Source organism: Hemibagrus wyckioides, linkage group LG26 (genome assembly GCF_019097595.1).
Source record: "Hemibagrus wyckioides isolate EC202008001 linkage group LG26, SWU_Hwy_1.0, whole genome shotgun sequence".
In the NCBI taxonomy this organism is placed as follows: domain Eukaryota; kingdom Metazoa; phylum Chordata; class Actinopteri; order Siluriformes; family Bagridae; genus Hemibagrus; species Hemibagrus wyckioides.
The window spans coordinates 2,801,753-2,825,447 of NC_080735.1; the positions used below are offsets into that span (position 1 = coordinate 2,801,753).

General features: G+C 40.9%; 1 protein-coding gene and 1 long non-coding RNA gene across 2 annotated transcripts in view; one reads left to right on the plus strand and one right to left on the minus strand.

Moving 5' to 3' along the window:
- Positions 1–1,263, minus strand: part of LOC131347269 (trichohyalin-like) — a gene marked incomplete at its 5' end in the record, with an annotated part of 60,100 nt that extends 58,837 nt beyond the window's left edge. Inside the window, 1 exon segment of the mRNA XM_058381252.1 lies at positions 635–1,263. Within this exon segment, the coding sequence (XP_058237235.1) occupies positions 635–1,263 (629 nt within the window).
- Positions 1,264–11,459: 10,196 nt separating this feature from the next.
- LOC131347024 (uncharacterized) lies at positions 11,460–23,324 on the plus strand. Its single transcript, XR_009203702.1, has 4 exons — positions 11,460–11,592; positions 11,730–11,910; positions 14,013–14,070; positions 23,199–23,324. It is a non-coding gene; the product is annotated as an uncharacterized LOC131347024 (long non-coding RNA).
- The last annotated feature ends 371 nt before the right edge of the window (positions 23,325–23,695 follow it).

Sequence of the window (23,695 nt, forward strand, 5' to 3'; positions counted from 1 at the left end):
AACACACACTCACAAACAACAGCGCCAGAGCAGGACAAGCTGCTCACATCAACGCCTCTCTCTTCTCTCTCTTCTCTCTCTTCTCTCTCTTCTCTCTCTTCTCTCTCTTCTCTCTCTTCTCTCTCTTCTCCCTCTTCTCTCTCTTCTCTGTCTTCTCTCTCTTCTCTCTCTTCTCTCTCTTCTCTCTCTTCTCCCTCTTCTCTCTCTTCTCTCTCTTCTCCCTCTTCTCTCTCTTCTCCCTCTTCTCTCTCTTCTCCCTCTTCTCTCTCTTCTCTCTCTTCTCTGTCTTCTCTCTCTTCTCTCTCTTCTCTGTCTTCTCTCTCTTCTCTCTCTTCTCTCTCTTCTCTCTCTTCTCCGTCTTCTCTCTCTTCTCCCTCTTCTCTCTCTTCTCTCTCTTCTCTGTCTTCTCTGTCTTCTCTCTCTTCTCTCTCTTCTCCCTCTTCTCTCTCTTCTCTCTCTTCTCTGTCTTCTCTCTCTTCTCTGTCTTCTCTCTCTTCTCTCTCTTCTCTCTCTTCTCCCTCTTCTCTCTCTTCTCTGTCTTCTCTCTCTTCTCTCTCTTCTCTGTCTTCTCTCTCTTCTCTCTCTTCTCCCTCTTCTCTCTCTTCTCCCTCTTCTCTCTCTTCTCCCTCTTCTCTCTCTTCTCTCTCTTCTCTGTCTTCTCTCTCTTCTCTGTCTTCTCTCTCTTCTCTCTCTTCTCTCTCTCTCTCTCTCTCTCTCTTCTGTCTTCTCTCTTCTTCTCTCTCTTCTCTCTCTTCTCTCTTCTCTCTCTTCTCTCTCTCTTCTCTCTCTCTCTCTCTTCTCTGTCTTCTCTGTCTTCTCTCTTCTCTCTCTTCTCCCTCTTTCTCTCTCTCTCTCTTCTCTCTCTTTCTCTCTCTTCTCTCTCTTCTCTCTCTTCTCTCTCTTCTCTCTCTTCTCTCTCTCTCTGTCTCTCTGTCTTCTCTCTCTTCTCTCTCTTCTCTCTTCTCTCTCTCTTCTCTCTTCTCTCTCTCTCTCCCTCTTTCTCTCTCTCTCTCTCTCTCTTCTCTGTCTTCTCTCTCTCTGTCTTCTCTTCTCTCTTCTCTTCTCTCTCTCTTCTCTCTCTTCTCTCTTCTCTCTCTTCTCTCTCTCTCTCTCTTCTCTCTCTTCTCTCTCTCTTCTCTGTCTTCTCTGTCTTCTCTCTTCTCTCTCTTCTCTGTCTTCTCTCTCTCTCTCTCTCTCTTCTCTCTTCTCTCTCTTCTCTCTTCTCTCTTCTCTGTCTTCTCTCTTCTCTTCTCTCTTCTCTCTCTCTCTTCTCCTCTTCTCTGTCTTCTCTCTTCTCTCTCTTCTCTCTCTTCTCTCTTCTCTCCTCTCTTCTCCCTCTTTCTCCGCTCTTCTCTCTCTTCTCTCTCTCTTCTCTCTTCTCTCTCTTCTCTCTCTTCTCTCTCTCTTCTCTGTCTTCTCTGTCTTCTCTCTCTTTCTCTTCTTCTCTCTCTTCTCTCTCTTCTCTCTCTCTTCTCTCTCTTCTCTCTCTTCTCTCTTCTCCTCTCTTCTCTCTCTTCTCTCTTCTCTGTCTTCTCTCTTCTCTGTCTTCTCTCTCTTCTCTCTCTTCTCCTCTTCTCTCTCTCTTTCTCCCTCTTCTCTCTCTTCTCTCTCTCTTCTGTCTCTCTCTCTCTTTCTCTGTCTTCTCTCTTTCTCTCTTCTCTGTCTTCTCTCTCTCTCTTCTCTCTTCTCTTCTCTCTCTCTTCTCTCTCTTCTCCCTCTTCTCCCTCTTCTCTGTCTTCTCTCTCTTTTCCCTCTTCTCTGTCTTCTCTCTCTTCTCTCTCTTCTCTGTCTTCTCTCTCTTCTCTCTCTTCTCTCTCTTCTCCCTCTTCTCTCTCTTCTCTGTCTTCTCCCTCTTCTCTCTCTTCTCCCTCTTCTCTCTCTTCTCTGTCTTCTCTCTCTTCTCTCTCTTCTCCGTCTTCTCCCTCTTCTCCCTCTTCTCTCTCTTCTCTCTCTTCTCTGTCTTCTCTCTCTTCTCTTCTCTCTCTTCTCCCTCTTCTCTCTCTTCTCCCTCTTCTCTCTCTTCTCTGTCTTGTCTGTCTTCTCTCTCTTCTCTTCTCTCTCTTCTCTCTCGTCCCTTCATCCTCCACTTTTATTCATTTATTCCAGGAAACTGCCAGAGACCAGTACATGTCATCAGGGGGTTCAATATCTGTCTTTCTCTCTCTCCATCTCTCTTTCTTTCTCTCACTCCATCTCTCTTTCTTTCTCTCACTCCATCTCTTTCTTTCTCTCACTCCATCTCTCTTTCTTTCTCTCACTCCATCTCTCCTTCTCTCTCTCACTCCATCTCTCTTTCTTTCTCTCACTCCATCTCTCTTTCTCTCTCTCACTCCATCTCTCCTTCTCTCTCTCACTCCATCTCTCTTTCTTTCTCTCACTCCATCTCTCTTTCTCTCTCACTCCATCTCTCTTTCTTTCTCTCACTCCATCTCTCTTTCTCTCTCTCACTCCATCTCTCTTTCTTTCTCTCTCTCCATCTCTTTCTCTCTCTCACTCCATCTCTCTTTCTTTCTTTCTTTCTTTCTTTCTTTCTTTCTTTCTTTCTTTCTTTCTCTCTCTCTCTTTTTTCTCTCACTCAATCTCTCTCTCACCATCTCTTTCGTTCTGTCACTCAATCTCTCTTTCTCTCTCTCCATCTCTCTTTCTTTCTCACTCTGTTTCTCAATCTCTTTCTCTCACTCCATCTCTCTTTCTCTCACTCCATCTCTCTTTCTCTCTCTCTTTCTCAGTCTGTCTTTCTCTCACTCCATATCTTTTTCTCTCACTTCATCTCTCTTTTTTCTCTCACTCCATCTCTCTTTCTCTCACTCCACCTCTCTTTCTTTCTCTCACTCCATCCCTCTTTCTTTCTCTCACTCCATCCCTCTTTCTCTCTCTCATTCCATCCCTCTTTCTTTCTTTCTTTCTTTCTTTCTCTCAAAATCATCTCATGATGTGGCACCAAAACTGCTGAATTTTTGCTGATGGTAGGCTCAGAATTTCTTGTCAGTGGCTTGAATCCATGGACATAACCTTCCATGCTGGTGGAGGTGGTGTAATGTGGAGGTGGTGTAACGTGGAGGTGGTGTAACGTGAAGGTGGTGTAACGTGAAGGTGGTGTAACGTGAAGGTGGTGTAACGTGAAGGTGGTGTAACGTGGAGGTGGTGTAACGTGGAGGTGGTGTAACGTGAAGGTGGTGTAACGTGAAGGTGGTGTAACGTGGAGGTGGTGTAACGTGAAGGTGGTGTAACGTGGAGGTGGTGTAACGTGGAGGTGGTGTAACGTGGAGGTGGTGTAACGTGGAGGTGGTGTAACGTTGTGGGGAAAATTAAAACAGATTCATTTAGGTTCTGTAAACATGATGATGACTTCAGTGGACTTCACTGGATCTGGATAGAATTTGTAGAGACCTCTTGGACATGACAGAACATGTGACTCGATCTCATCATGGTTTAGAACATCAGGAATGTTTCCAAAAGCCTGTAGAGTCCACACCACTAAGCTACTATAAAGTGTCCAGGAGGTCCATGGAGAACAAGAAACAAAAGAAGTCCCATACTTCAGCACATAATAAGCCAATCAGGTGAAGAGGAGTGTGAAAGAAAAAAAAAGAAGAAGAAGAAAAAAAAGATCCAGCTGACTGGAGACAAGCCAAGTACACACTGACGTTCAAACAGCAAACACACACTCCAACACTCAACACTCAACACTCAACACCTGTCCTTACCACCTGGCTGACCCAACCTGTGTGTTAGCAAGAGCCAGAAATGTGTGAGGTGTGTGTGTGTGTGTGTGTGAGAGAGAGAGAGAGAGAGAGAGAGAGAGAGAGGTGTGTGTGTGAGAGAGAGAGAGAGAGAGAGGTGTGTGTGTGTGTGTGTGTGAGTGAGAGAGAGAGAGAGAGAGAGAGGTGTGTGTGTGTGTGAGAGAGAGAGGTGTGTGTGTGTGAGTGAGAGAAAGAGAGAGTGATGTGTGTGTGAGAGAGAGAAAGAGAGAGAGAGGTGTGTGTGTGTGAGAGAGAGAGAGAGAGAGAGAGAGAGAGAGAGGTGTGTATGTGTGTGAGAGAGAGAGAGAGAGGTGTGTGTGTGTGTGAGAGAGAGAGAGAGAGAGAGAGAGAGAGAGAGAGAGAGAGGTGTGTGTGTGTGTGTGAGAGAGAGAGAGAGAGAGAGAGAGAGAGAGAGAGGTGTGTGTGTGTGTGTGTGTGTGAGAGAGAGAGAGAGAGGTGTGTGTGTGTGTGTGTGTGTGAGAGAGAGAGAGAGACGTGTGTGTGTGTGTGAGAGAGAGAGAGAGAGAGAGAGAAAGAGAGGTGTGTGTGTGTGTGAGAGAGAGAGAGAGAGAGGTGTGTGTGTGTGAGAGAGAGAGAGAGAGGTGTGTGTGTGTGTGTGTGAGAGAGAGAGAGAGAGAGAGAGAGAGAGAGAGAGGTGTGTGTGTGTGTGTGAGAGAGAGAGAGAGAGAGGTGTGTGTGTGTGTGAGAGAGAGAGAGGTGTGTGTGTGTGTGTGTGTGAGAGAGAGAGAGAGAGAGAGAGGTGTGTGTGTGTGTGTGTGTGAGAGAGAGAGAGAGAGGTGTGTGTGTGTGTGTGTAAGAAAGAGAGAATGGTGTATTGATATCAGGAGTGTCTGAGGATTTTTTTGGATGTCTATGTATGTATGTGTTCATGGATGCATTCTTGGCTCTCTGTGTGTGTGTGTGTGTGTGTGTGTGTGTGTGTGTGTGTGTGTGTGTGTGTGTGTGTTGCCTGATAAAGCTCGGGCTATCAGCAGCCATGCACTCCCCTTTTCATGGCGTCCAGCATCATTTGCATCCTGTAATTGGATCTTGTCAAGTGCCAGATAGACAGTGTTTGGTAATGAGAAGAATTATTCTGTTCTTTTTATTATTATTATTATTATTATTATTATTATTATTATTATTATTGAAAGTTGCTGCATATCACCAGGTCTGACCTTTCAATAATAATAATTTGTCCAGAGAACGTGTTTGTTCTTAAGAGCAGCTATTCTAGTGTTGTCATTAGGGGGCCAAGCACCAAGGGTTTACTCATGATGATGATGATGATGATGATGATGATGATGATGATTAATAGTAATAGTATTAGTAGTTCTGCACTAGGGGTCTATTCCAGTCTATAGGAAGCTTGTAATCTACAGAATAACTGATAATCATTCATGCTTAGGAGACATTTTTGAGAAGATTTGGTTTTATATGGCCGTTTGTGTTTCTGTGATTTATTCCCTACTGCTCAGTATCATCACTACAACTAGTGAATCAGTTTGAATCAGTTACCTGGTAAGCGTGTAACTTTTTACGTAGTTGAGTCAGCTGCATCATAGGCGACGTTGTTTAATTTAATTAATGTACACATGAAGTCATCATCCTGCATTCAGTCACTCCAAGATTCCTTGGGTTTAGGATTCCTTGATTCTCTGACTCCCTGATTCTCTGACTCTATGATTCCTTGATTCTCTCTCCCTCTCTCCTAAGTCTTTTGATTCCTTGATTCACCAACTTTCTGATTCCCTGAATCTCTGGTTCCCTGATTCCCCAATTATCTGATTACCGGATTCTCTGACTCTCTGATTTTCTGACTCTATGATTCCCCGATTCTTGATTCACCAACTTTCTGATTCCCTGATTCTCTGGTTCAAAGATTCTGTGGTTCCCTGATTCTCTGTCTCTATGATTCCCTAATTCTTTGAATCTTTGATTCCTTGATTCACCAACTTTCTGATCCTGGAATTCCATAATTCTCTGATTCATTGGTTTTCTGACTCTCTGATTCCCTGATTCCAGGCACGCAAAACTAAAAGTCAACCCCAAAGATTTGGAGTTGATTTAACAAACTGAAGATGATTCACTTGCACAAACACAGCAGTCAAAGCAAGTGGATATTGTTTAACGGTCACAGTGAATAAAAGCATGTGTACAATAAATGTGTGCGATTTCCTGACCTTAGTTTAGACCTTAACATTATATTCTATTATATTTAACTTTATTTGCTGTATGTTAAAAACAGTCTGTAGCATGTTTAAAATGTCTCACGTCCTGGACGCTCCTGTAAAGGTATTATTTTATTATCTGTACTAAATATGACTCTGGTTAGAGAGAAGCCATTAAAGCCACTCACACGTCCTGGAGCCTGGTCCTCGATCTTCCTGGTTCTTTGTTCCGGGATTGGGAAGTTAGTGGATTTGGGTGCGAACAGGTGCGGAGTGTGTCGCCGTGCACAGCTTATTGATCTGTAGTGCTTTTCTGAGTAACAGTTGGCCGAGCAGATTGGGACGTTGAGCAGCGAGGAGAGGAGCTGGCACGCCGCCCAGGTGTCTCTGAGAGGAGAAGACACACGTGTGTTGAACAGATTGCTAACACACACAGCCATATTGTGAGGACACCAACCTTTTGACATCATTTTTTCAAGGAAAATGTCTTGAAAACTGCAGCGTTTGTTACATACTTTTACTTTTTTTTTTAACTCCTCAACTATGTAGGAAATCATTTCACATTTTACATTCATTTCTTCTTATTTAATCCACAGATTATTTTTGTTTGCTTGGTCTTTTGTTTATTGCCCACCACCTATTATCCAGTCAACTATTTTATTTATTTATTGGTTTGTTGATTTATTACTCACTCCATAGTACATCAACAGAATATTTATTTATTTGCAGGTTTGTTTAATCCCCACCACCTTGTTCCATCCAAAGATCATATTTATGTTTATATTTGTTCACTTGTTTGTTTGCTAGTGTGTTTATTTGTTTGTTTATTTGTTTGTTTGCTTGCTTGCTACCAAGCACTTTTCATCAAATCAACAAACAACATTTGTTTGTTTGTTTGTTTATCACCCCACTACATTACATATTCTATTTAGTGTTTGTTTGTTTGTTTGTTAATTACATCAACAGGCTGCATTGTTTGCTTTCGTTTGTGTCCCACTAACATTGACAACAGACAATTTTATTCATTTGTTTGTTTGTTTGTTTATTTCTCACACCGTATTACAACAAAAGGCTGTTTATTTTATTCGCTGGTTTGTTCCACCAAAAGATTATATTTATGTTTATTTGCTTGTTTGTTTATTTGTATGTTTGCTTGCTATAAAGTACTTTTCATCAAATTAACCAATATTTGTTTGTTTGTTTGTTTGTTTGTTTATCACCCCAATACATCACAGACACTATTTCTTGTTTGTTTGTTGTTTTTTGTTTTTTTCTTAATTAACATCAACAGGCTACATTTGTTTGTTTTTATTTGTGTCCCACCAACATTAAGACAACAGACAATTTTATTTGTTTATTTATTACTCACACCATAATACATCAACAGACTGTTTATTCATTCACTGGTTTATTCCATAAAAAGATTATGTTTATGATTATGTTTGTTTGATGGTTTGTTTACTACCAGTCACATCTCATTAAATCAACAGTTTGTGTATTTGTTTGCTTGCTTGCCATTACATTTCATTAAATCAACAAACATTTGTTTGTTTGTTTATCACCCCACTCAAACAGACTCTATTTCTTGTTTGTTTGTTTGTTAATCAACAGTCTGCATTTATTCGTTTTTGTTTGTGTCCCACCAGCATTAAATCAACAATTTTATTTGTTTGTTTGTTTGTTTGTATGTTTACTTCTTTATTACCAGTCATTACATAAACAAACTGTTTGTTTGTTTGTTTGTTTTAGTAAACCCCCCAATTCAGAAGGTAATTATTAACAATATCTAAAAGTATATTTTCATTTACTATTAAAGTGACTGGTGAAAGAGGGAGAGGAGGAAAGGTAAAAGGAAAAGAAAACGTTTTATTAAATTTAACATTTTTTAAATATTACGCACACCTGCCTTTGATTTCAAAACATCAGCTAACACATGAACAAAAAAATAAATAAAAAGAGAGAAAAAAATGCGTAGAGAGATGAAGAGGCGATATTATAAACCTACAGTGTCACTGTTCCAAACGAGGCTCTGGCTGGAGGGTGATTTTTCTCGTCTGTCCTCTAGATAACATTTTTAGCCGGATCTAAATATGACTTGACTGAAGCGGGCCAGCAGTCTGACGCGGCGTGCTGAAGGGCTTCGGAGCATTAAATATACTTTTCAGCAGGAGGAAAAGCGGCGTGTATCGTTTCGTTTCCATCCCACAATCACAGCCTGCGCCGTCCGCCGAGACGCCGAGCAGCCAGGCGAGGATTATATAGCTGTCTGAGCTGCGAATAGACTTCACTGGCACTGCAGCAGCGCTGGGCTAAATTAGCACACTCACCTTTAACCTGCTAATAAACTCTTTACGAGGACAGAGATAATATTTCCTATTAACTGACGCAATGTTTAGCTAAACATTAATCATTGGCTCTGAGAAAAAAGAAACTAAATTAAACAAATAAAACACTTTTCTTTCATCATATTATATTTTATGCTTTTATTCCCCACATTTCTTCCTTTTTTTAGCACTAGAAAGCTTCAAGGATCGAATCCGTTGTGAATTACATTCAGCGCATCATGCTAGCTGATGCGTGAGAGATTAGCAATAAAGCCGTGTTGGACAGGCACTAGCTTCAGGTAATGCTACAAACTTAGCAGTTTTAGCTTTTTTTTAGCAGCAGTGGGACTGTAGCTGAGCTTTATTTTATTTTTTTTTTTCAAAATAACAGCTCTAGTAACTAGCATGACAAAATGCTACACTGCCTTTTCACACAGCTCACTATCTTTTTATCATTATTGTTAATTAGCCAAAGTTAGGAAGGTGATCAGGAACGCTAGCATTGCCAAAATGATAAGTAGCTTGTTCGATATTTCCACAAACAAGCTGTTTCAGTTCGGTTAGCTAGTTAGTAGCTTGCAGTGTACACAGTTGTAGCTCTGCTGTAACTAATCTGTTCTAAACTAAGTTATATTGAGAAAAGAACTCCATTTTTGTTAGTTAGCTATTGAAAATGTTATCCTACATCTATGGCAACCTTCCTCAGTGAAAGGGGTGCTAATTTAGCATTGAGGAAGAGGCAGAAAGTGTGCTAGCTATGATAGCAAGCTAAATTATTTACCAACTCTGAGGTAAATAATGTAGCTAGCTAACACAAAGAAAGCATCTAGTAGCTTAACAAGTTAATGACTAGCAGCTTGTAAGCTCTAAGAAGTAAAAACTAGGTTACGTTAGAGATGACGTTCCACTCCTTATCTTTTTCAGACACTTTAGCATTAGCGCTTGTGCTATGTACAGGTGTGAGCTTACGTATCTGTTAAAGAGTGCCGGGTTGCGAACACCTGACAGCTCCATAATGACATTTCGCTCTTCCTGGAGCATTAATGTGAGCATAATTCATTACTCAAATACCAGAGAGAGAGAGAGAGAGAGCGAGAGAAAGAGAGCAAGAGAGAGAGAGAGAGAGAGAGATCTGCTACAATGGCATAATTACATTTTATTTTATTATTGACTTTTCTGCAGAGGTAGCAGAGCTCCTGAAATGAGCTTGGGAGCAGATTATTCGTCTCCCTGAAGATCCAGACAGGCACGGATGAGATAGTCGAGCCATCCATCTTCTCTCCTCCGCTTTCTTTAATTATTGCTTTGGCGTTCCCGGGATTATCGTTTTGGAGACTTTGAATAAGAAGAGAATCTTGGGACCAGCATTTATTAACATACAGAAAAACTCGTGAATCATGATTGGACGATGCAAACTGAGGACTGGTGTCTTGTCTTGCTTTAACAGATCAGCGTTTTGAAAAGTAATGAGCTACAGGAACTCGTTAAAGTTCACGTGGCAGAAAGACGTCGGATTCCTAAATTATTAAAGTGAATCGAAATACCAAATGAATCAATTTGACTCAATTGATTCAGTAAACAGGTGAATGAGTTCTGTGTTTGATTCACTTGCAGGTTGAGTCAATTCAGAGTCGATTGTAGAGTTCACTTGGCTTTGGAGCGAGTCCACCTCGCAGAGGCGCTCTCAGTCCCGATTAAATGTGATTAAACATTCGGACAAAAAACAAGGCACGTACTGAATATCTTTCTTTGTCAGAAACCAAATATTTATTGGAACAGATCCAAATCCGTGAAAAGATCAGAAGCTTTCTCCTTAATCTGTTCAGCAGGTCAAAATCAGACGGACATGTCGGTGTTGTGATAGATGTCATGACCTGTTTCCATGACCGTCAGCGAGACAGCGGTGCGGCGGAAAACCTGAAGTAAACTGTGACCACGACTGATTAGCGTAATCCGTTTAAGCAGAAACGCTTCCTCACCTCAAATTAAATTTCGACACTGATTCCTTCGCCGTACGACGTACACGGCAGAAATTGAAAATCAGAAGTGCTCTTCGTCATTATCCGTGTTGGCTTCAGAGCGCTTAATGGGCCGGACAGCGGAATTGGCAGATGGTGTTGTGTAACGTCGTAGCGCATTAAACTGCTCGCGCTCGCTGTTTCTTTAACGTCTCAAATCATCCGCTTGAGAAACGTGTCACTGCACGTTAGCTACAGCGATTAGAAACAGGCCGCAGCGTGTTTTATACAAATCTACAACACAACCACACGTTTTTATTCACTGCAATTTACCGACGCTAGCAGTGTTTAATTTATTTTAATAAATCATTTAACAAAAAGATTTGGAAATTGTAACAGACAGATATTTTGTTAAAAATAATCTTGGTTGTCAATTTTTTTTTAAAGCTGATGTTGTCCTACATCTTCTTATGTGAAAAAAGGTGCTAATTTAGCATTAAAGAAGCAGCAGAAAGTGTGTTAGAAAGCTAGCATTAGCAGACTAAATTATTTTCCTCAGGTTTAGCAGGTACGGTGTAGCGCTGCAGTATAGCAACTAACTCTGAGGTAAATTTTCAGGGAAAAATATTCATTTTTTAACTCCTGTTACAGGAGTCTATCTGTTTCACGTTGCCGAGCAGGCAAATGTTTGTTTCTATATTTTGTTATATTTTTATTTTATGTATTTTATTTCAAAACAAAAACAATACAAAACCAGTGCTTCCAGTGCGTCTCTGTGTAAGTTGTTGCTATAGAAACAATGACGTTAGCGGTTAGCTTCTGTCCGACCAATCAGATGCAAGGATTCTCCATGTTATTTTTTTGGATTTAGCGAGCGTGGTGTTAAGGTGTTGAGGTGGTTTTCGCAGAATAACAGACCTTGGGATGGGAAAAGTGATGACAGCATGACCTTATATCGCTAAGCAGATGAGCTTTGGTCGTCCAGCCGCGCCGCTTATTAAGGAATGACGGCTAGGAACAGCAGAGACGCAGAGACTCGTCATTAGCCAAGCATCAGAGAAGATGTTTCTCTGATCTGACATGACAAGCACTGGAAAATCTCTCTCTCTCTCTCTGTCTCTCGCTCTCTCTATCTCTTGCTCTCACACTCTCTCTCTCTCTCTCTCTCTCTCTCTCTCTCTTTCTCCCTCCCTCTGTCTCTCTTTTTGTTTCTCTCTTTATCCATCTCTCTCTCACTCTCTCTCTCTCTCTCTCTCTCTCTCTCTCCCTCCCTCCGTCTCTCTTTTTGTTTCTCTCTTTATCCATCTCTCTCTCACTCTCTCTCTCTCTCTCTCTCTCTCTCTCTCCATCTATCTCTCTCCCTCACTTTCTTTCTCTAAACAGGTCTAATCACAAGGTGAGTTGAAGATAAATAAGCGTCAGAAATAAGGGCCTTGAAAACATGCCACACCATCGACTTTACATCTGTAGTATAGAAGAACAAAGCCTTGTGTGTGTGTGTGTGTGTGTGTGTGTGTGTGGATTTGGCATCAGGAACAAGAGGAACTCTGCCACTGGCGAGCAGGTGAAAGAGAAGATATCTGGTATCACGGCGTCTCTCAGAGCGTCTGCGTTCTGATTGGTAGCAGCTGCACTGCACTAAGCGCTGTGATTAATGACTCCTGGAGTGACGCGAACCCCCACGTCCTGCTTTAATGAATATCTCTGTGAGCAGGTAAGGCTAAAGCCCTAGCTAGCTTGGCACGGGGAAGAGCCTCTGCTTCCAAGTACGATGTTATGTCCCTCAGAGAGTACTCCAAAGAAAGAAAGAAAGAAAGAAAGAAAAAGCAGCTAAAAAAGCACAACATTTTTTGCTAACTCAGACATTATCATGTGAATTCTTTATTATTAATATTTTTTAGTTCAGATGCTAATTCTTTAATTAGCATTAAATCTGTTTGTTTGTTTGTTTGTTTGTTTGCTTGTTTCATTTTTAAAATCATCTGAAGCATCTCTGTCTCGAAAGTTGCTGCTTAGCTGTTGCTAAGAACAAAGTCATGCTAGCTAAAGTCTGCACGATTCTTACTTTGTTGCTAATCTGAAGTATTATTTATGGTGGGTTTCTGAAATCTAGTTCTTGCTTTCATACTTCCAAGAAAGAAAGAAAAAAGTTAGTGCTCATTCACACAGAAGTTGCAGAAGTTGCTATGGCAACAACAACAACTGTGAAGTAAAGTTACACTGCTGAAGGTTTCAAAGCAAAACGCAGGAAGTTGTAAATAAAACGCTGAATGAGGGACGTGTAGCTGAAAACATGGTCATGAAATTTGGCTAAACAATTGAGTTGCTTGTAAAAATGACAAAAATGGCTGGCAAGAGATGATGGACATGATGCTAATTGATTATTATGATGCTAATTTAGTAATAAATAGATTATGATGCTAATTTAGTAATAAATAGAATATGATGCTAATTTAGTAATAAATAGAATATGATGCTAATTTAGATTACGATAATGATAAACATGTTTATATTGTTATTAGCTGTGTGCCAGAATTTACTGTTTATTTTTTAGCAGTTTGAGTCTTTTTGTTTGATTCACTTTCCACAGGTGAGTCGAGTCACTTGGAAGCGAACCGAGTCCACCTCGCTGACACGTTTTTTTTTTTCTTGATTGCTCACAGTCGCTTCTCTCAAAGCCAAGAGAGTTGTTTCAGATTCCTCTTTTCTTCCTCTTTCATTCCACAGGGCCAAAGATGGTCACATATTGCACACAGGCCACCGCTGTACCCTTAAACAGCTGTCCAACAAATTCACGCTTTCAATCTTCTGCCAGATTCGGTCTGACCTCAAGCCCACTCGCAAACTCAATAAACACGGACGACACGCTGATCAAGAGAATGTTTAATTGTTGCTTTTGGCTCCACGGTGGGGCTTTTGATCCTTTTCCTTGAAGGTCCTCAGGGGCTAGACTAAATATATACGTTTTCTCATCATTTTACGTCTTTTCGATCCTCGAATGAATGAAAATCCAGCGGTAGAGTGATCGATAGCCCTCGCAGCCAATTGGAACCCCGCTAGCCGCAAAATTGAGTTCGCTTAAACCAACAGTGGTGGCGAAGTTCTTCATTACACCAAATAATTCTTTCCATCTTCTGTTGCATTACAGCAAAGAATGCTCTGTCCATCGAGAGACGCTGAAGGTTTCCAAACCAGATGTTGCACCAAAAGGTTTCGCTTTTCATCATGAAAAGAATCCCAGGCAAATTAAAAGAGATGCGCACACTGGAAAAAAAAAAAAACTCCAGGAGAATGCTCCTCGGGACGCTCGAGCGAGTTATGGTGTTATCATTCCACGCTGACAAGAGCTTATTATTTGGAGGATAGTCATATCATGGATTGTGTTTCACTTCGTGTTGCTGAAGCTCTGGACCTGCTGTGCCCACTCATAACCAAGTGACTTTTAGGACTTCATAAGTTTTTCCCAGGAAAAGCCACAAGATTTAAGCTGTAATATTAGACAATGTCTTTATAGAAGCCAGATTCTCCATGTCGTGAGGTATGACTCGGACGATTTTGGGGAATTGGAAAAGAGTATCCTGCTCTCTGAGTGCATGCTTAGGTTAAAGAAAAAGAGAATAAAAGGAATTTTTTCTGGATTCTGATTGGTCATTTCTAGTAAATCAGCTAGCATGTTTTTAAAAGCGCATGATTATATTATGTGTCTCAGAGGATGAGCAGGGTGTATAACTTTCCATGCATAAACCTCAGTTAATAAAGAAGTTTGGAATGTTTATGAAGGAATAGAATTTGATATATGATGTTTTTTGCTTCCAGACTAAGCGAGCTTTCCACAGCCACCAGGAGATCCCGAGTCCTCCATCCAATCCAGCAGGTGAATCTGTCGCTTTAACCCCAATGTTGATGTGTTTTATATAGTAATTTTGCAAAGCAATTAACATATACAATATGGAAAACAGGAAACGGGATCTGGCAGCGTGTCATCATAACTGACAAGTAAATCTTGATGTTGGGAGAAGGTTTCCGTGGATAGAGAGAATTCCAGGATGGGAGTTTGATTGAATTTGACTTTGTGTTAACCCCAGTGGCCCCATGAACGCACTGCGCTACTAGCCCTAGGACAAACTGACAAGCTTTCTATAAAAACCAGCTCCGCTGTGGAATTTCGCCTGCACTTTGAACAAACGGGCTGGAAAAGCAAAACATCGCCAGTGTTCAGATGTCAGCGAACAGTATGCGGAGGTTTTAGCGTGGTCCATTTGATCTGACATTAAACGTTGCAGGTCTGTCTCGGCGCTGTGCAGAAACCAGAACCTGATCTCGCAGACCTCAACAAATATTAAAGCCTTTCTTATGCTTTCGCAATAACAGTATCAATATGCACGCTGATATGTTGTTTTTATTGATGTGTTTGATTTAAGAAAATTGAAAGCATGTTCCAGGGATTGAGCAACCACGATTCCAGGCGGGGAGTTTTCACTGCTGCGGCTTTACCTCACCGCGTCCTCGCTCGCTGTTAGACGTCTCTCTTATTCCCTTTACAAATCTATAAATCAAGTATGAATATTTACATTTTCCATTCACAGAGCTGAAGTCACAACAACATATGTTCGAGTTTCAGATAAATAACATTAATAAAACCTTCATGAAATCTACAGCATTTTAAAATATCATCAAAATATTTGAAAAATAACATTTTTGCACTGAGGTGTGAATTTGACACCTTCTTTTCTATTCCGTTATGAACTCGCATCTGTTTGAAATATTCTACATCATTGGAAATTTCACAAGAAGAAGAAAAAGAAGTTCCCTCCATCAGCGTCCATAATGTTTTCATGCCATTTGCATGGATGCGAGTTAACCGCACTTTGTGTACTCGCTAATTATATTAATTTTACTTTTAATCCATTTCAGCGTAATTGATGGTAGGTTTTAGAATTAATGATGTGTTTGGACATTAACTCGTTTGTGTGTTACATTTTCAGGACTTGGCAAATATTGCTTACCTTCTCAGGCTGTACAGAGTTAGGAGTAAAATTAGGTAATTTTCTATAGATATAGTTAGTATTTAGCCACACCCTCAATTGTCACCCCCAAAAAAAACCTTGTCTTTGGTCACACCTGGCCACCCCATTGTTAAAAAAAGTTCTGGCCACAGCCCATTCCATTTGGCTAAGAAGCGTATTATATTACGGATTTCCAAACGGCTTTGGTTTCATTTCCATCATTGTGCCATCATATGACATGACAAGCAGCTATTAAAAAATATCTGTCATAATATCCAATTCTCTCCTGGGTCCAAAGTATGAAATTCTGCACTGGATAACAAAAGAATGACATCACGGAACCAAGTAATATCATGTTATTAATGGTTCCGTCGTTGTATCTGTAGGCAGAGGTTCCTGTTAGGTTCTCCCAGCATCCCTCAAGATTAGATTAATACCAGAACTTGACTGTTTGACAGACTCCTTCTTCCAGTTATGGATGAGGTTATTTACATGGTGCATGATGAAATCCTGGAGATGAATGTCCTAGTACACATGTGGCTGATGTTGTAAAAGAAATCATTGGCTCATTGACTAATCGAATGTGCAAGGAGGCATCGTTTTGCCCCTTCACAGACAGAAACCTAGAGGGAAAGTGAAAGCTGTTTGGTGGTTGCAGACATCTGAACTTTGGCTGAACTCCTTTTAGGATGCTGCACGGGGATGATGCGTGCGGGTTCGAATCCGAGCGCCTGACATCAGGCCGATGGACAGACATGATATCTTATTTTCTTGAGACGGGCTGACACAAATTCCACCCCATTATTATTCTCTCATGGCTGCAGAAAAAAAGGAGTTGTGCTTTGGAATGAAGGCACTACATAAGCAGATGTGGGCAAGGATGGCTTTTGCTTTTCATTTGGATAATTTGTTTATCCTGATGGGGTGAATGAAGATGTTCTGGGAAGCGCAGTCTGAAGGGAAGTCTGACACTCCAGAGTCATCAAATTAAGCAAAGAGGACTCGCAAGCATGTGCATGCAATTGAATCTGTCAATCTGAAATATAAGGCATGTGGACATGAGGGGCTATAGTAAAAGAAAAAGAATTTCTCACGCTGTTCACAACCTTCACTATTGGCAGAAGTGCTTGTCTTTTTGCTGCGGTATCACTGATACTAATTCATCCCTAGTAATCACTTTATCCCAGTCAGTGTTGTGGTGGAGCTTAAGGCTGGAAAATACCCTAGAAGGGTCCCTCCTTACTTAAGTCACTACTTTATCCTGGTCTGAGTCATGGTCAAACTGGAGCCCAGCCCAGGCACAAGGTCTGCATCATGGGGCAACATGGACGTAAATTCACATCTAGAGTCAATTAAGAGTCATCCGTCAAACTTCCTGGGTGTTTCTGGAGAACCTTGTGGAAATTTACAAGGAGAACATATGATCCTCTTTATAGACCTTAACTCAAGCTCTGGATCAAACCATGGACCAGCTGTTATGGACCAACAAGAGTGCCTCCAAATTTCCACTAAGGGATCTTTTGTGAAGCTTGGGATGAGGTTGTTTCTGTACTGGGCAGAATAGTGTATGTGTAATAATCAGAAATGAGTCAGTCCTATGTTTCATAACATCCTGTATGCTCATGCTAGTACACATAGGTCAGGGTCTGAAACAGGATTGTCTAATCTAAGTGTCTGCACCCACACCAGCCTTAGACTGGTGTGGGTGCAGACACTTAGATTAGACAGGTTTTCATTCCAGTCAAGCAGGAGCCACACCAGATTCCACCTGTTTAATCAGTTGATCTTGGCTTTCAGTAGACTCAGGTGTGGCTTCGGCATGGTTGGAATGAAAACCTGGCCCCACACCGGCCCTTTGTGGATAAGATGGACACCCATGGTCTAAAACGACTATCAAGCTAAAACCACCCAAAGTGCAGCCTGAGGAGACAGAAGAAGTTCTTTACTCATTCATTAGCAGTCTTGATGCATGTCTTCCTTTTATCCTAAACCTTCAGTGGGCCAGTTCGATCCGTGCTAGAGCCTTAAAGGAAGCATAGATCAAGGTGAGGATTGGTTACTTTCAGATAAACACAAGTAGTGTATGGAGCATGGCTCCAGGGTGGTGTACGAGAACCTGGGATGCGATCCAGTCTGATGTGAAAAGAAGACCTCCAAGGTTCTCCAGAACTATCTCAGAGTTATGTGTGTTGTCAAGAAAAAGAAAACACTGTTTCAAAGACTAAAATAGTTAAACGGTCTGCTGAAATGGATTAGTGAAGACCATTCAGTCTACATAACCAGAACCAAATATGACTCCGCTCAATCCCCGATCCCAACATCACGAGGAAGGACAACAAGGCAAGTGAGGTTTTGCAAATTACTGGAAATTAGCATAACTGCCATGTTCCATTCATCAGAGGAGGACTTTAATGATTTCTGCTCACCCCCTTTTTCCCAGTTTGGCTGTGTTCGAGAGCCAGCGGTGAACCCCATGCAGGTCGAGGCAGCTTGTTCGGATTGATATTGCTCACAGTGTAATGCGGAGCAGATTTGCAGAAGAGAGCTCATCGCAATTTCCTTTCATGCTCATCATCCTCCTCTGAAGGCTCTCTAAAAACATGCATAAGGAGACCAGATGCAAACAAAAACTCGTGGTTACATATGTGTACACATCCCGTGGCTGCACTCGACAGTTAATCTCACACTTGGCCAAATGGATCTTGATGCGCTAGCTCTGGCTAATGGCTGGTGTCTCTTCAGCACCTTGTACGGCTATGTTCGGACGGTGGGAACGTTTGCTCTAGTAAGCTGCAAACTAGGAACAGCCTTCTCCCAGAATAAAGCTGTGACTGGAAGTGAGACTCTTGAGTTACAATGGACACTGACGTGTAAAATCCCAGCGCATTAGATCATATTGTACAAACTTTTAGGAGGCAAAAACTATGTTGTTATGGCCGACCATCCCTTTAAGATAAGTTCATAAGGTGATGGTGTAGTGGAACGGCTAGTGGAATCTGGTGAAGAGATCAGGGAACACCATGACATTCCAGACTTTCATAGGCTGGAATCAGTGCAGTGGTCAAATCGGCTCCAGCGCACACGCTCGTATGCCAGAACGCATCTGTTACTGATCTGCGTGGTTGGTAAGCGATTTCTCATAAACATCCCTCACCAGTTCATTAGCAGGGTGTGTGTGTGTGTGTGTGCGTGTGTGTGTGTGTGTGTGTAGTGTTGATAATCTGCCCTGATGAATGCTGTGTGGTAGTACCCTGCACAGTTCCTCTGTCTCCGAGACTCTCTGCCTGGGAATAAGACTACAGGCAATAAATATTTCAGAAGACACTGAACAATACAGCTCTCCTTGCAGTCTGAGCAGTAATTCCCCCAAATAACAGCTCAGAAAGCCAAGAGAATGTAAACATAGTCTATTTTTAACATACTTGGGGGGGAAAAAAGAGGCAAAACTCATACTCGTTCTCTAGTTCATTACTTCCTGTGTGTGTGTGTGTGTGTGTGTGTGAGAGAGAGAAAAATTGACATCTGTGTTCTCAGTCATGATATCATCAAGGTCTTTTCCGTACAGCCCCATAAAACGGTTTTGTCTGTTCTGCTATGTTAAGCAATTTGGGACAGATTGGTTAACAAGCCAGAAAAATTCCATGGGTCTGATTTTGAAGTTGGCCAGAAATCCGTGCAGACGGTGAGAGTTTCAGGCCTGTCTGTAACTAGATATCGCACCGTCATGTAATGAAAAAAAATCTAGAATGTTGCGTACAGCGTTTCAAGGGATTAGAGCCTCGGATGTCAAAAGCTGTAATCCTGATGATCGATGAGAAATGAACATTTAAAAGCCCTGAGATTTGAACTCCTCAAAGTCTGTTTTAATGCACTAATTATCTATTTATTAAAAAGAACAAAAAATGTAATTATTTTAAATATATAATAATTAATATTAATCAGAGTGTATTTTTAATGTTTTATTTTATTTATATTTATATTATATTTTCCAAGTTAAAGGTTAGTGTAATTAAGGTGTTGGTAAAAATTAAAGAGCAGGAAAGTGAAGGAAATGTAATTGGACACATGTTTTGCTTGTAAAACATGAAGTATAATAACATCCTGAAAGAGTTCACTAAGGAAACGACGACTATCCACCCATTTTCTATAGCCGCTTTATTCCTAATTAGGGTCACAGGGATCTGCTGGAGCCTATCCCAGCACACATTGGGCAAAAGGCAGGGGTACACACAGATCCCTAATAGGGCCACACATATAGACAGACAACCACACACACTCCTGTGGGCAATTTAGAATTGCCAATCAACCTAATGTACATGTTTTTGGACTGTGGGAGGAAACCAGATCTCCACACGGAAAGGCTCCTGCCTGTTTGAACCTGGGATTTGAACCCCAGACCTTCTTGCTGTGAGACAATAGTGCAAACCACTAAGCCACCATGCCACCCAGAAACAACGACTAATCAGTATTATTATTAAAAAGACATGCAACTTGCTGTGTAGAAAATGATTGATATGTTGATCTCAAATCACAAGACTCAACGCATACATGTCTAGAACTCCACCCACATGTATAGACTCATGCTTGTATTTGCACTTCGTTCAGTTTGCTGATGTCGGTGTAGTTGCACGCATTTCATACTGCCGCAAACCAACGCTATACAGAAGCGTATATATGTTTACAAGAACCCACTTGTTTACAGTTCTCCTATTTTGCACTTTTTCCGGCCCTTTCTGTCTATACTTCTATACTTCTACTGTTTTGTATTGCCTGTTTGTCTTTTTGTCTCATTTCACTACGTACGAGCTAGATACACTGATCAGCCATTACATTAACATTACGACTGCTGACCGGTGAAGTGAATAAGACTGATGATCTCCTCATCATGGCACCTGTTAGTGGGTGGGATATATTAGGCAGCAAGTGAACATTTTGTCCACAAAGTTGATGTTAGAAGCAGGAAAAATGGACAAGCGTAAGGATTTGAGCGAGTTTGACCAAAAGGGCCAAATTGTGATGGCTAGACGACTGGATTTCTTCAAAACTGCAGCTCTTGTGGGGTGTTCCCGGTCTGCAGTGGTCAGCATCTATCAAAAGTGGTCCAAGGAAGGAACAGTGATAAACCAGCGACAGGGTCATGGGTGGTCAAGGCTCATTGATGCACGTGGGGAGAGAAGGCTGGCCCGTGTGATCCGATCCAACAGACGAGCTACTGTTGATCAAACTGCTGAAGAAGTTAATGCTGGTTCTGATAGAAAGGGGTCAGAATACACAGTGCAGGACGGGTCAGCAAAAGGGAGACCAACACAGTATTAGGCAGGTGGTCATAATGTTATGCCTGATTAGTGTATAGTTGAAATTACAATAAATTGTCTCCTTATAGCTGCTCCTGTAGCAGTGTTTTTATTCAAACCTTCATTACTTCACTTAAGACATAAGTAAGTCGAGACTGCCATTATCTCTCTCTCTCTCTCTCTCTCTCTCTCTCTCTCTCACGTTATAAGGAAGTCATGTGACTCCTAAATGATGAGCCAAAGGAAACTGTTGATCTTTCAGGTTCTTTTTTTTAAATGTATTTATATAGATGTGTCTGGAGGAATCCTGGTAATGGATGTGTTGCTGGAAGCAGCGAGCAGGGTGCGATGTACCGACTCGCTGTTCAAAACTGAAAGGCTCATATTTTCACTATCAATGAAGCCGAACCTCGTCTCCGTGGATTCCAAATGAAAATCATAAATTTCTACAACCGTGCGTTTTTACGTTTCTGACGTAAACACTTTCTCCATGACACTGCACATCATTTATTGCTCATCGGTATTACAGGAAAAAAAAAAAGATTTACAACCGTGTAAGTAGTAATGTAATTATAAGCCCTTTTAGAGACAAAATATACGGTTATATAACTCGCCACAACTTTCCATATGTTACTCTATAGGACAGAGTGTGTCCTTACTCCCTGCTAGTTATCAGCTTTTTACATATGGTTCAACTTTGCACCCTCTCTTCTGTGGGGCCCGAACGCTAACACACACGCACACACACACACATACACTCACACACACACACCTGGGTTTCATTACTACGCTAAGCCATCCATCGCAGTAGTGCAAGATAGGGCTATCTCAATCAGCCGAAACACTGGTAGCCAGAGAGTAAACACACACACACACACACATACACACACACACACACACACATACACACACAGCTCCGTTTGGAAAGAGAAAATTCCTAGCGTGTACCGCAAAAACCAGACGAAAGCAGCAGCTCGGTGTTTTGAGCGCTAACACTGCAGCGGAGCTTAGCTCAGGATTTAAAGCTTTAGTTAGAGGCTCTTGAGCTCGTCCCGGTATTTTGCCATGTAAATATGTAAATATGATGTTTTATTTAAAGAGACGTTTCACTGTAAAGAGCACCAAATCGTCTAGACGTTTCTAAAAATGATACACAGACTGTTTTCTGATTTTAATGAATTAATTTTTAAATATATATAATCTTGACACTAAGGTTTTTTTTCTTTATTCTTTACATGGAAATTATTTTAAAATTATCTGTAATTTTTTAAATACATTTTTTATCCTAAACATTACATTCTTCAAGGTTAAATATTTAATACGTAATATATTTAATTAGTATTTAGTAATAAAAATTATATATATAGATATAGATATAGATATTTACATTTTTATGTATTAGTTGATCATAAATAATTCATTATAAAATGTTATTTTTTTTATTTTCCTAATGTTTATTTTTCATTATAATATATTTAATTAATATATTTTTACATTTTTCAGTCTTTTCTTTTTTATGTAATTCCTATACACAGTAATAGTTAAAAGTTAAAATAATATAATAAAATATGCACAGAATATAATATAAATCTATTAAACAATAAAACCTGCGCATTTTTACAAGCTATTCGAATCTTCTGAGGAGGAAGCGGCGAAGTAGTTAGATGCTGATCATGTCATCAGATCCTACCATGTGCGCCAAACCAAAACCATCCGGAACGTTCCACAGCACTTTCAGAGGGTTTCTGTGGCATTGACCCAAACCCTCAGCTGTTTTCCTGCGTCTCCTCCCCGGTTCTGTCAATCACAGCAGGATCATCATCATTCTCAGTGCTGCTTCATGCTTCATCCCCACTTGACCCTGCTGACCCCCAAGAGGTCCCACAAGACCGTGGTCCGAGGTCCGTTTTCCTCATGCTCTTAGTGAGAGGGTCGGTCAGAGGGATCAGCACCCTCGGTCTGAGGAGAGCGTCATGGCTTAGCATGGGATTAAGCTCCTTTGAGTAATTGACGGTATTGGGAAGGTGAAATTGGCTTCGGGTTACCGGGCGCTCCGTCTAATCCGGGTTTCTGGAAAAATGTTCAAGTTTACTTATGTGCTGAAAGAGCTAGAGTGAAATCTTTCTGCTTGTAAATGTCGTGAGAGCAGAATTTGGAAATAATCTTTATCCAATATAATTTGTGATAGCTAATCATGTAGCAGGACCAGCAAGTAACATCATGAGCTTCATTTAACATTCCTCAAACATCCGAATGAGGAAATACGTCTCAGGGATCTCAGTGAAGATAGCGCGGTTGTTGGTGGCTGGATTCAGAAACTGCTAAAATCCGAGGATCCGAGTCAGAAATGAACAACCTGCATGAGTCAAATGATCCCTCTTTACAACCCTGGTGAGCAGAAAAGCATCTCCACAAGCCAAAAATAAAGGTGGACCTAGCAGAAGATCTGTTATGATCTGCTAATCTGTTACATGCTAAACTGTGGCATGCTAATCTGAGTCATGCTAACCTGTTTCATCTTAATCTATGTCATGCTAATCTGTTTCATCTTAATCTGTTACATGCTAAACTGTGGCATGCTAATCTGATAAATGTAAACTTTTATACACAATAAACTTTTTTAAACAATACTAATGGTAGCTGTGTCTGTAATATACTATTTGTATTTAATTCTCGAATCTGCTCCTGTGTCTTGGCTCCAGGTTTGAGGATGAGTCCATATATGGAAATAAGGGAAAATGTGGAAACTCTGTCTAAGAATGGAAAAATTTCACACTTCCTGCAGTCCAGATGATTCGGGTTCAAGCCGCGACTGCAAGCAAGGGACTGGCTGAGAAATGCTTTCTATAGGTTAAACTGATGCAGATGTACACACACACACACACACATGTGTAATGATGATTGTGCGATGATGATGATCACACATCATCATCACACATCACACACATCATCATCACACAACATCATCACACATCACACACAACATCATCACACATCACACACAACATCATCACACATCACACACAACATCATCACACATCACACACAACATCATCACACATCACACACATCATCATCACACAACATCATCACACATCACACACAACATCATCACACATCACACACAACATCATCACACATCATCACACATCATCACACATCATCATCACACAACATCATCACACATCACACACAACAT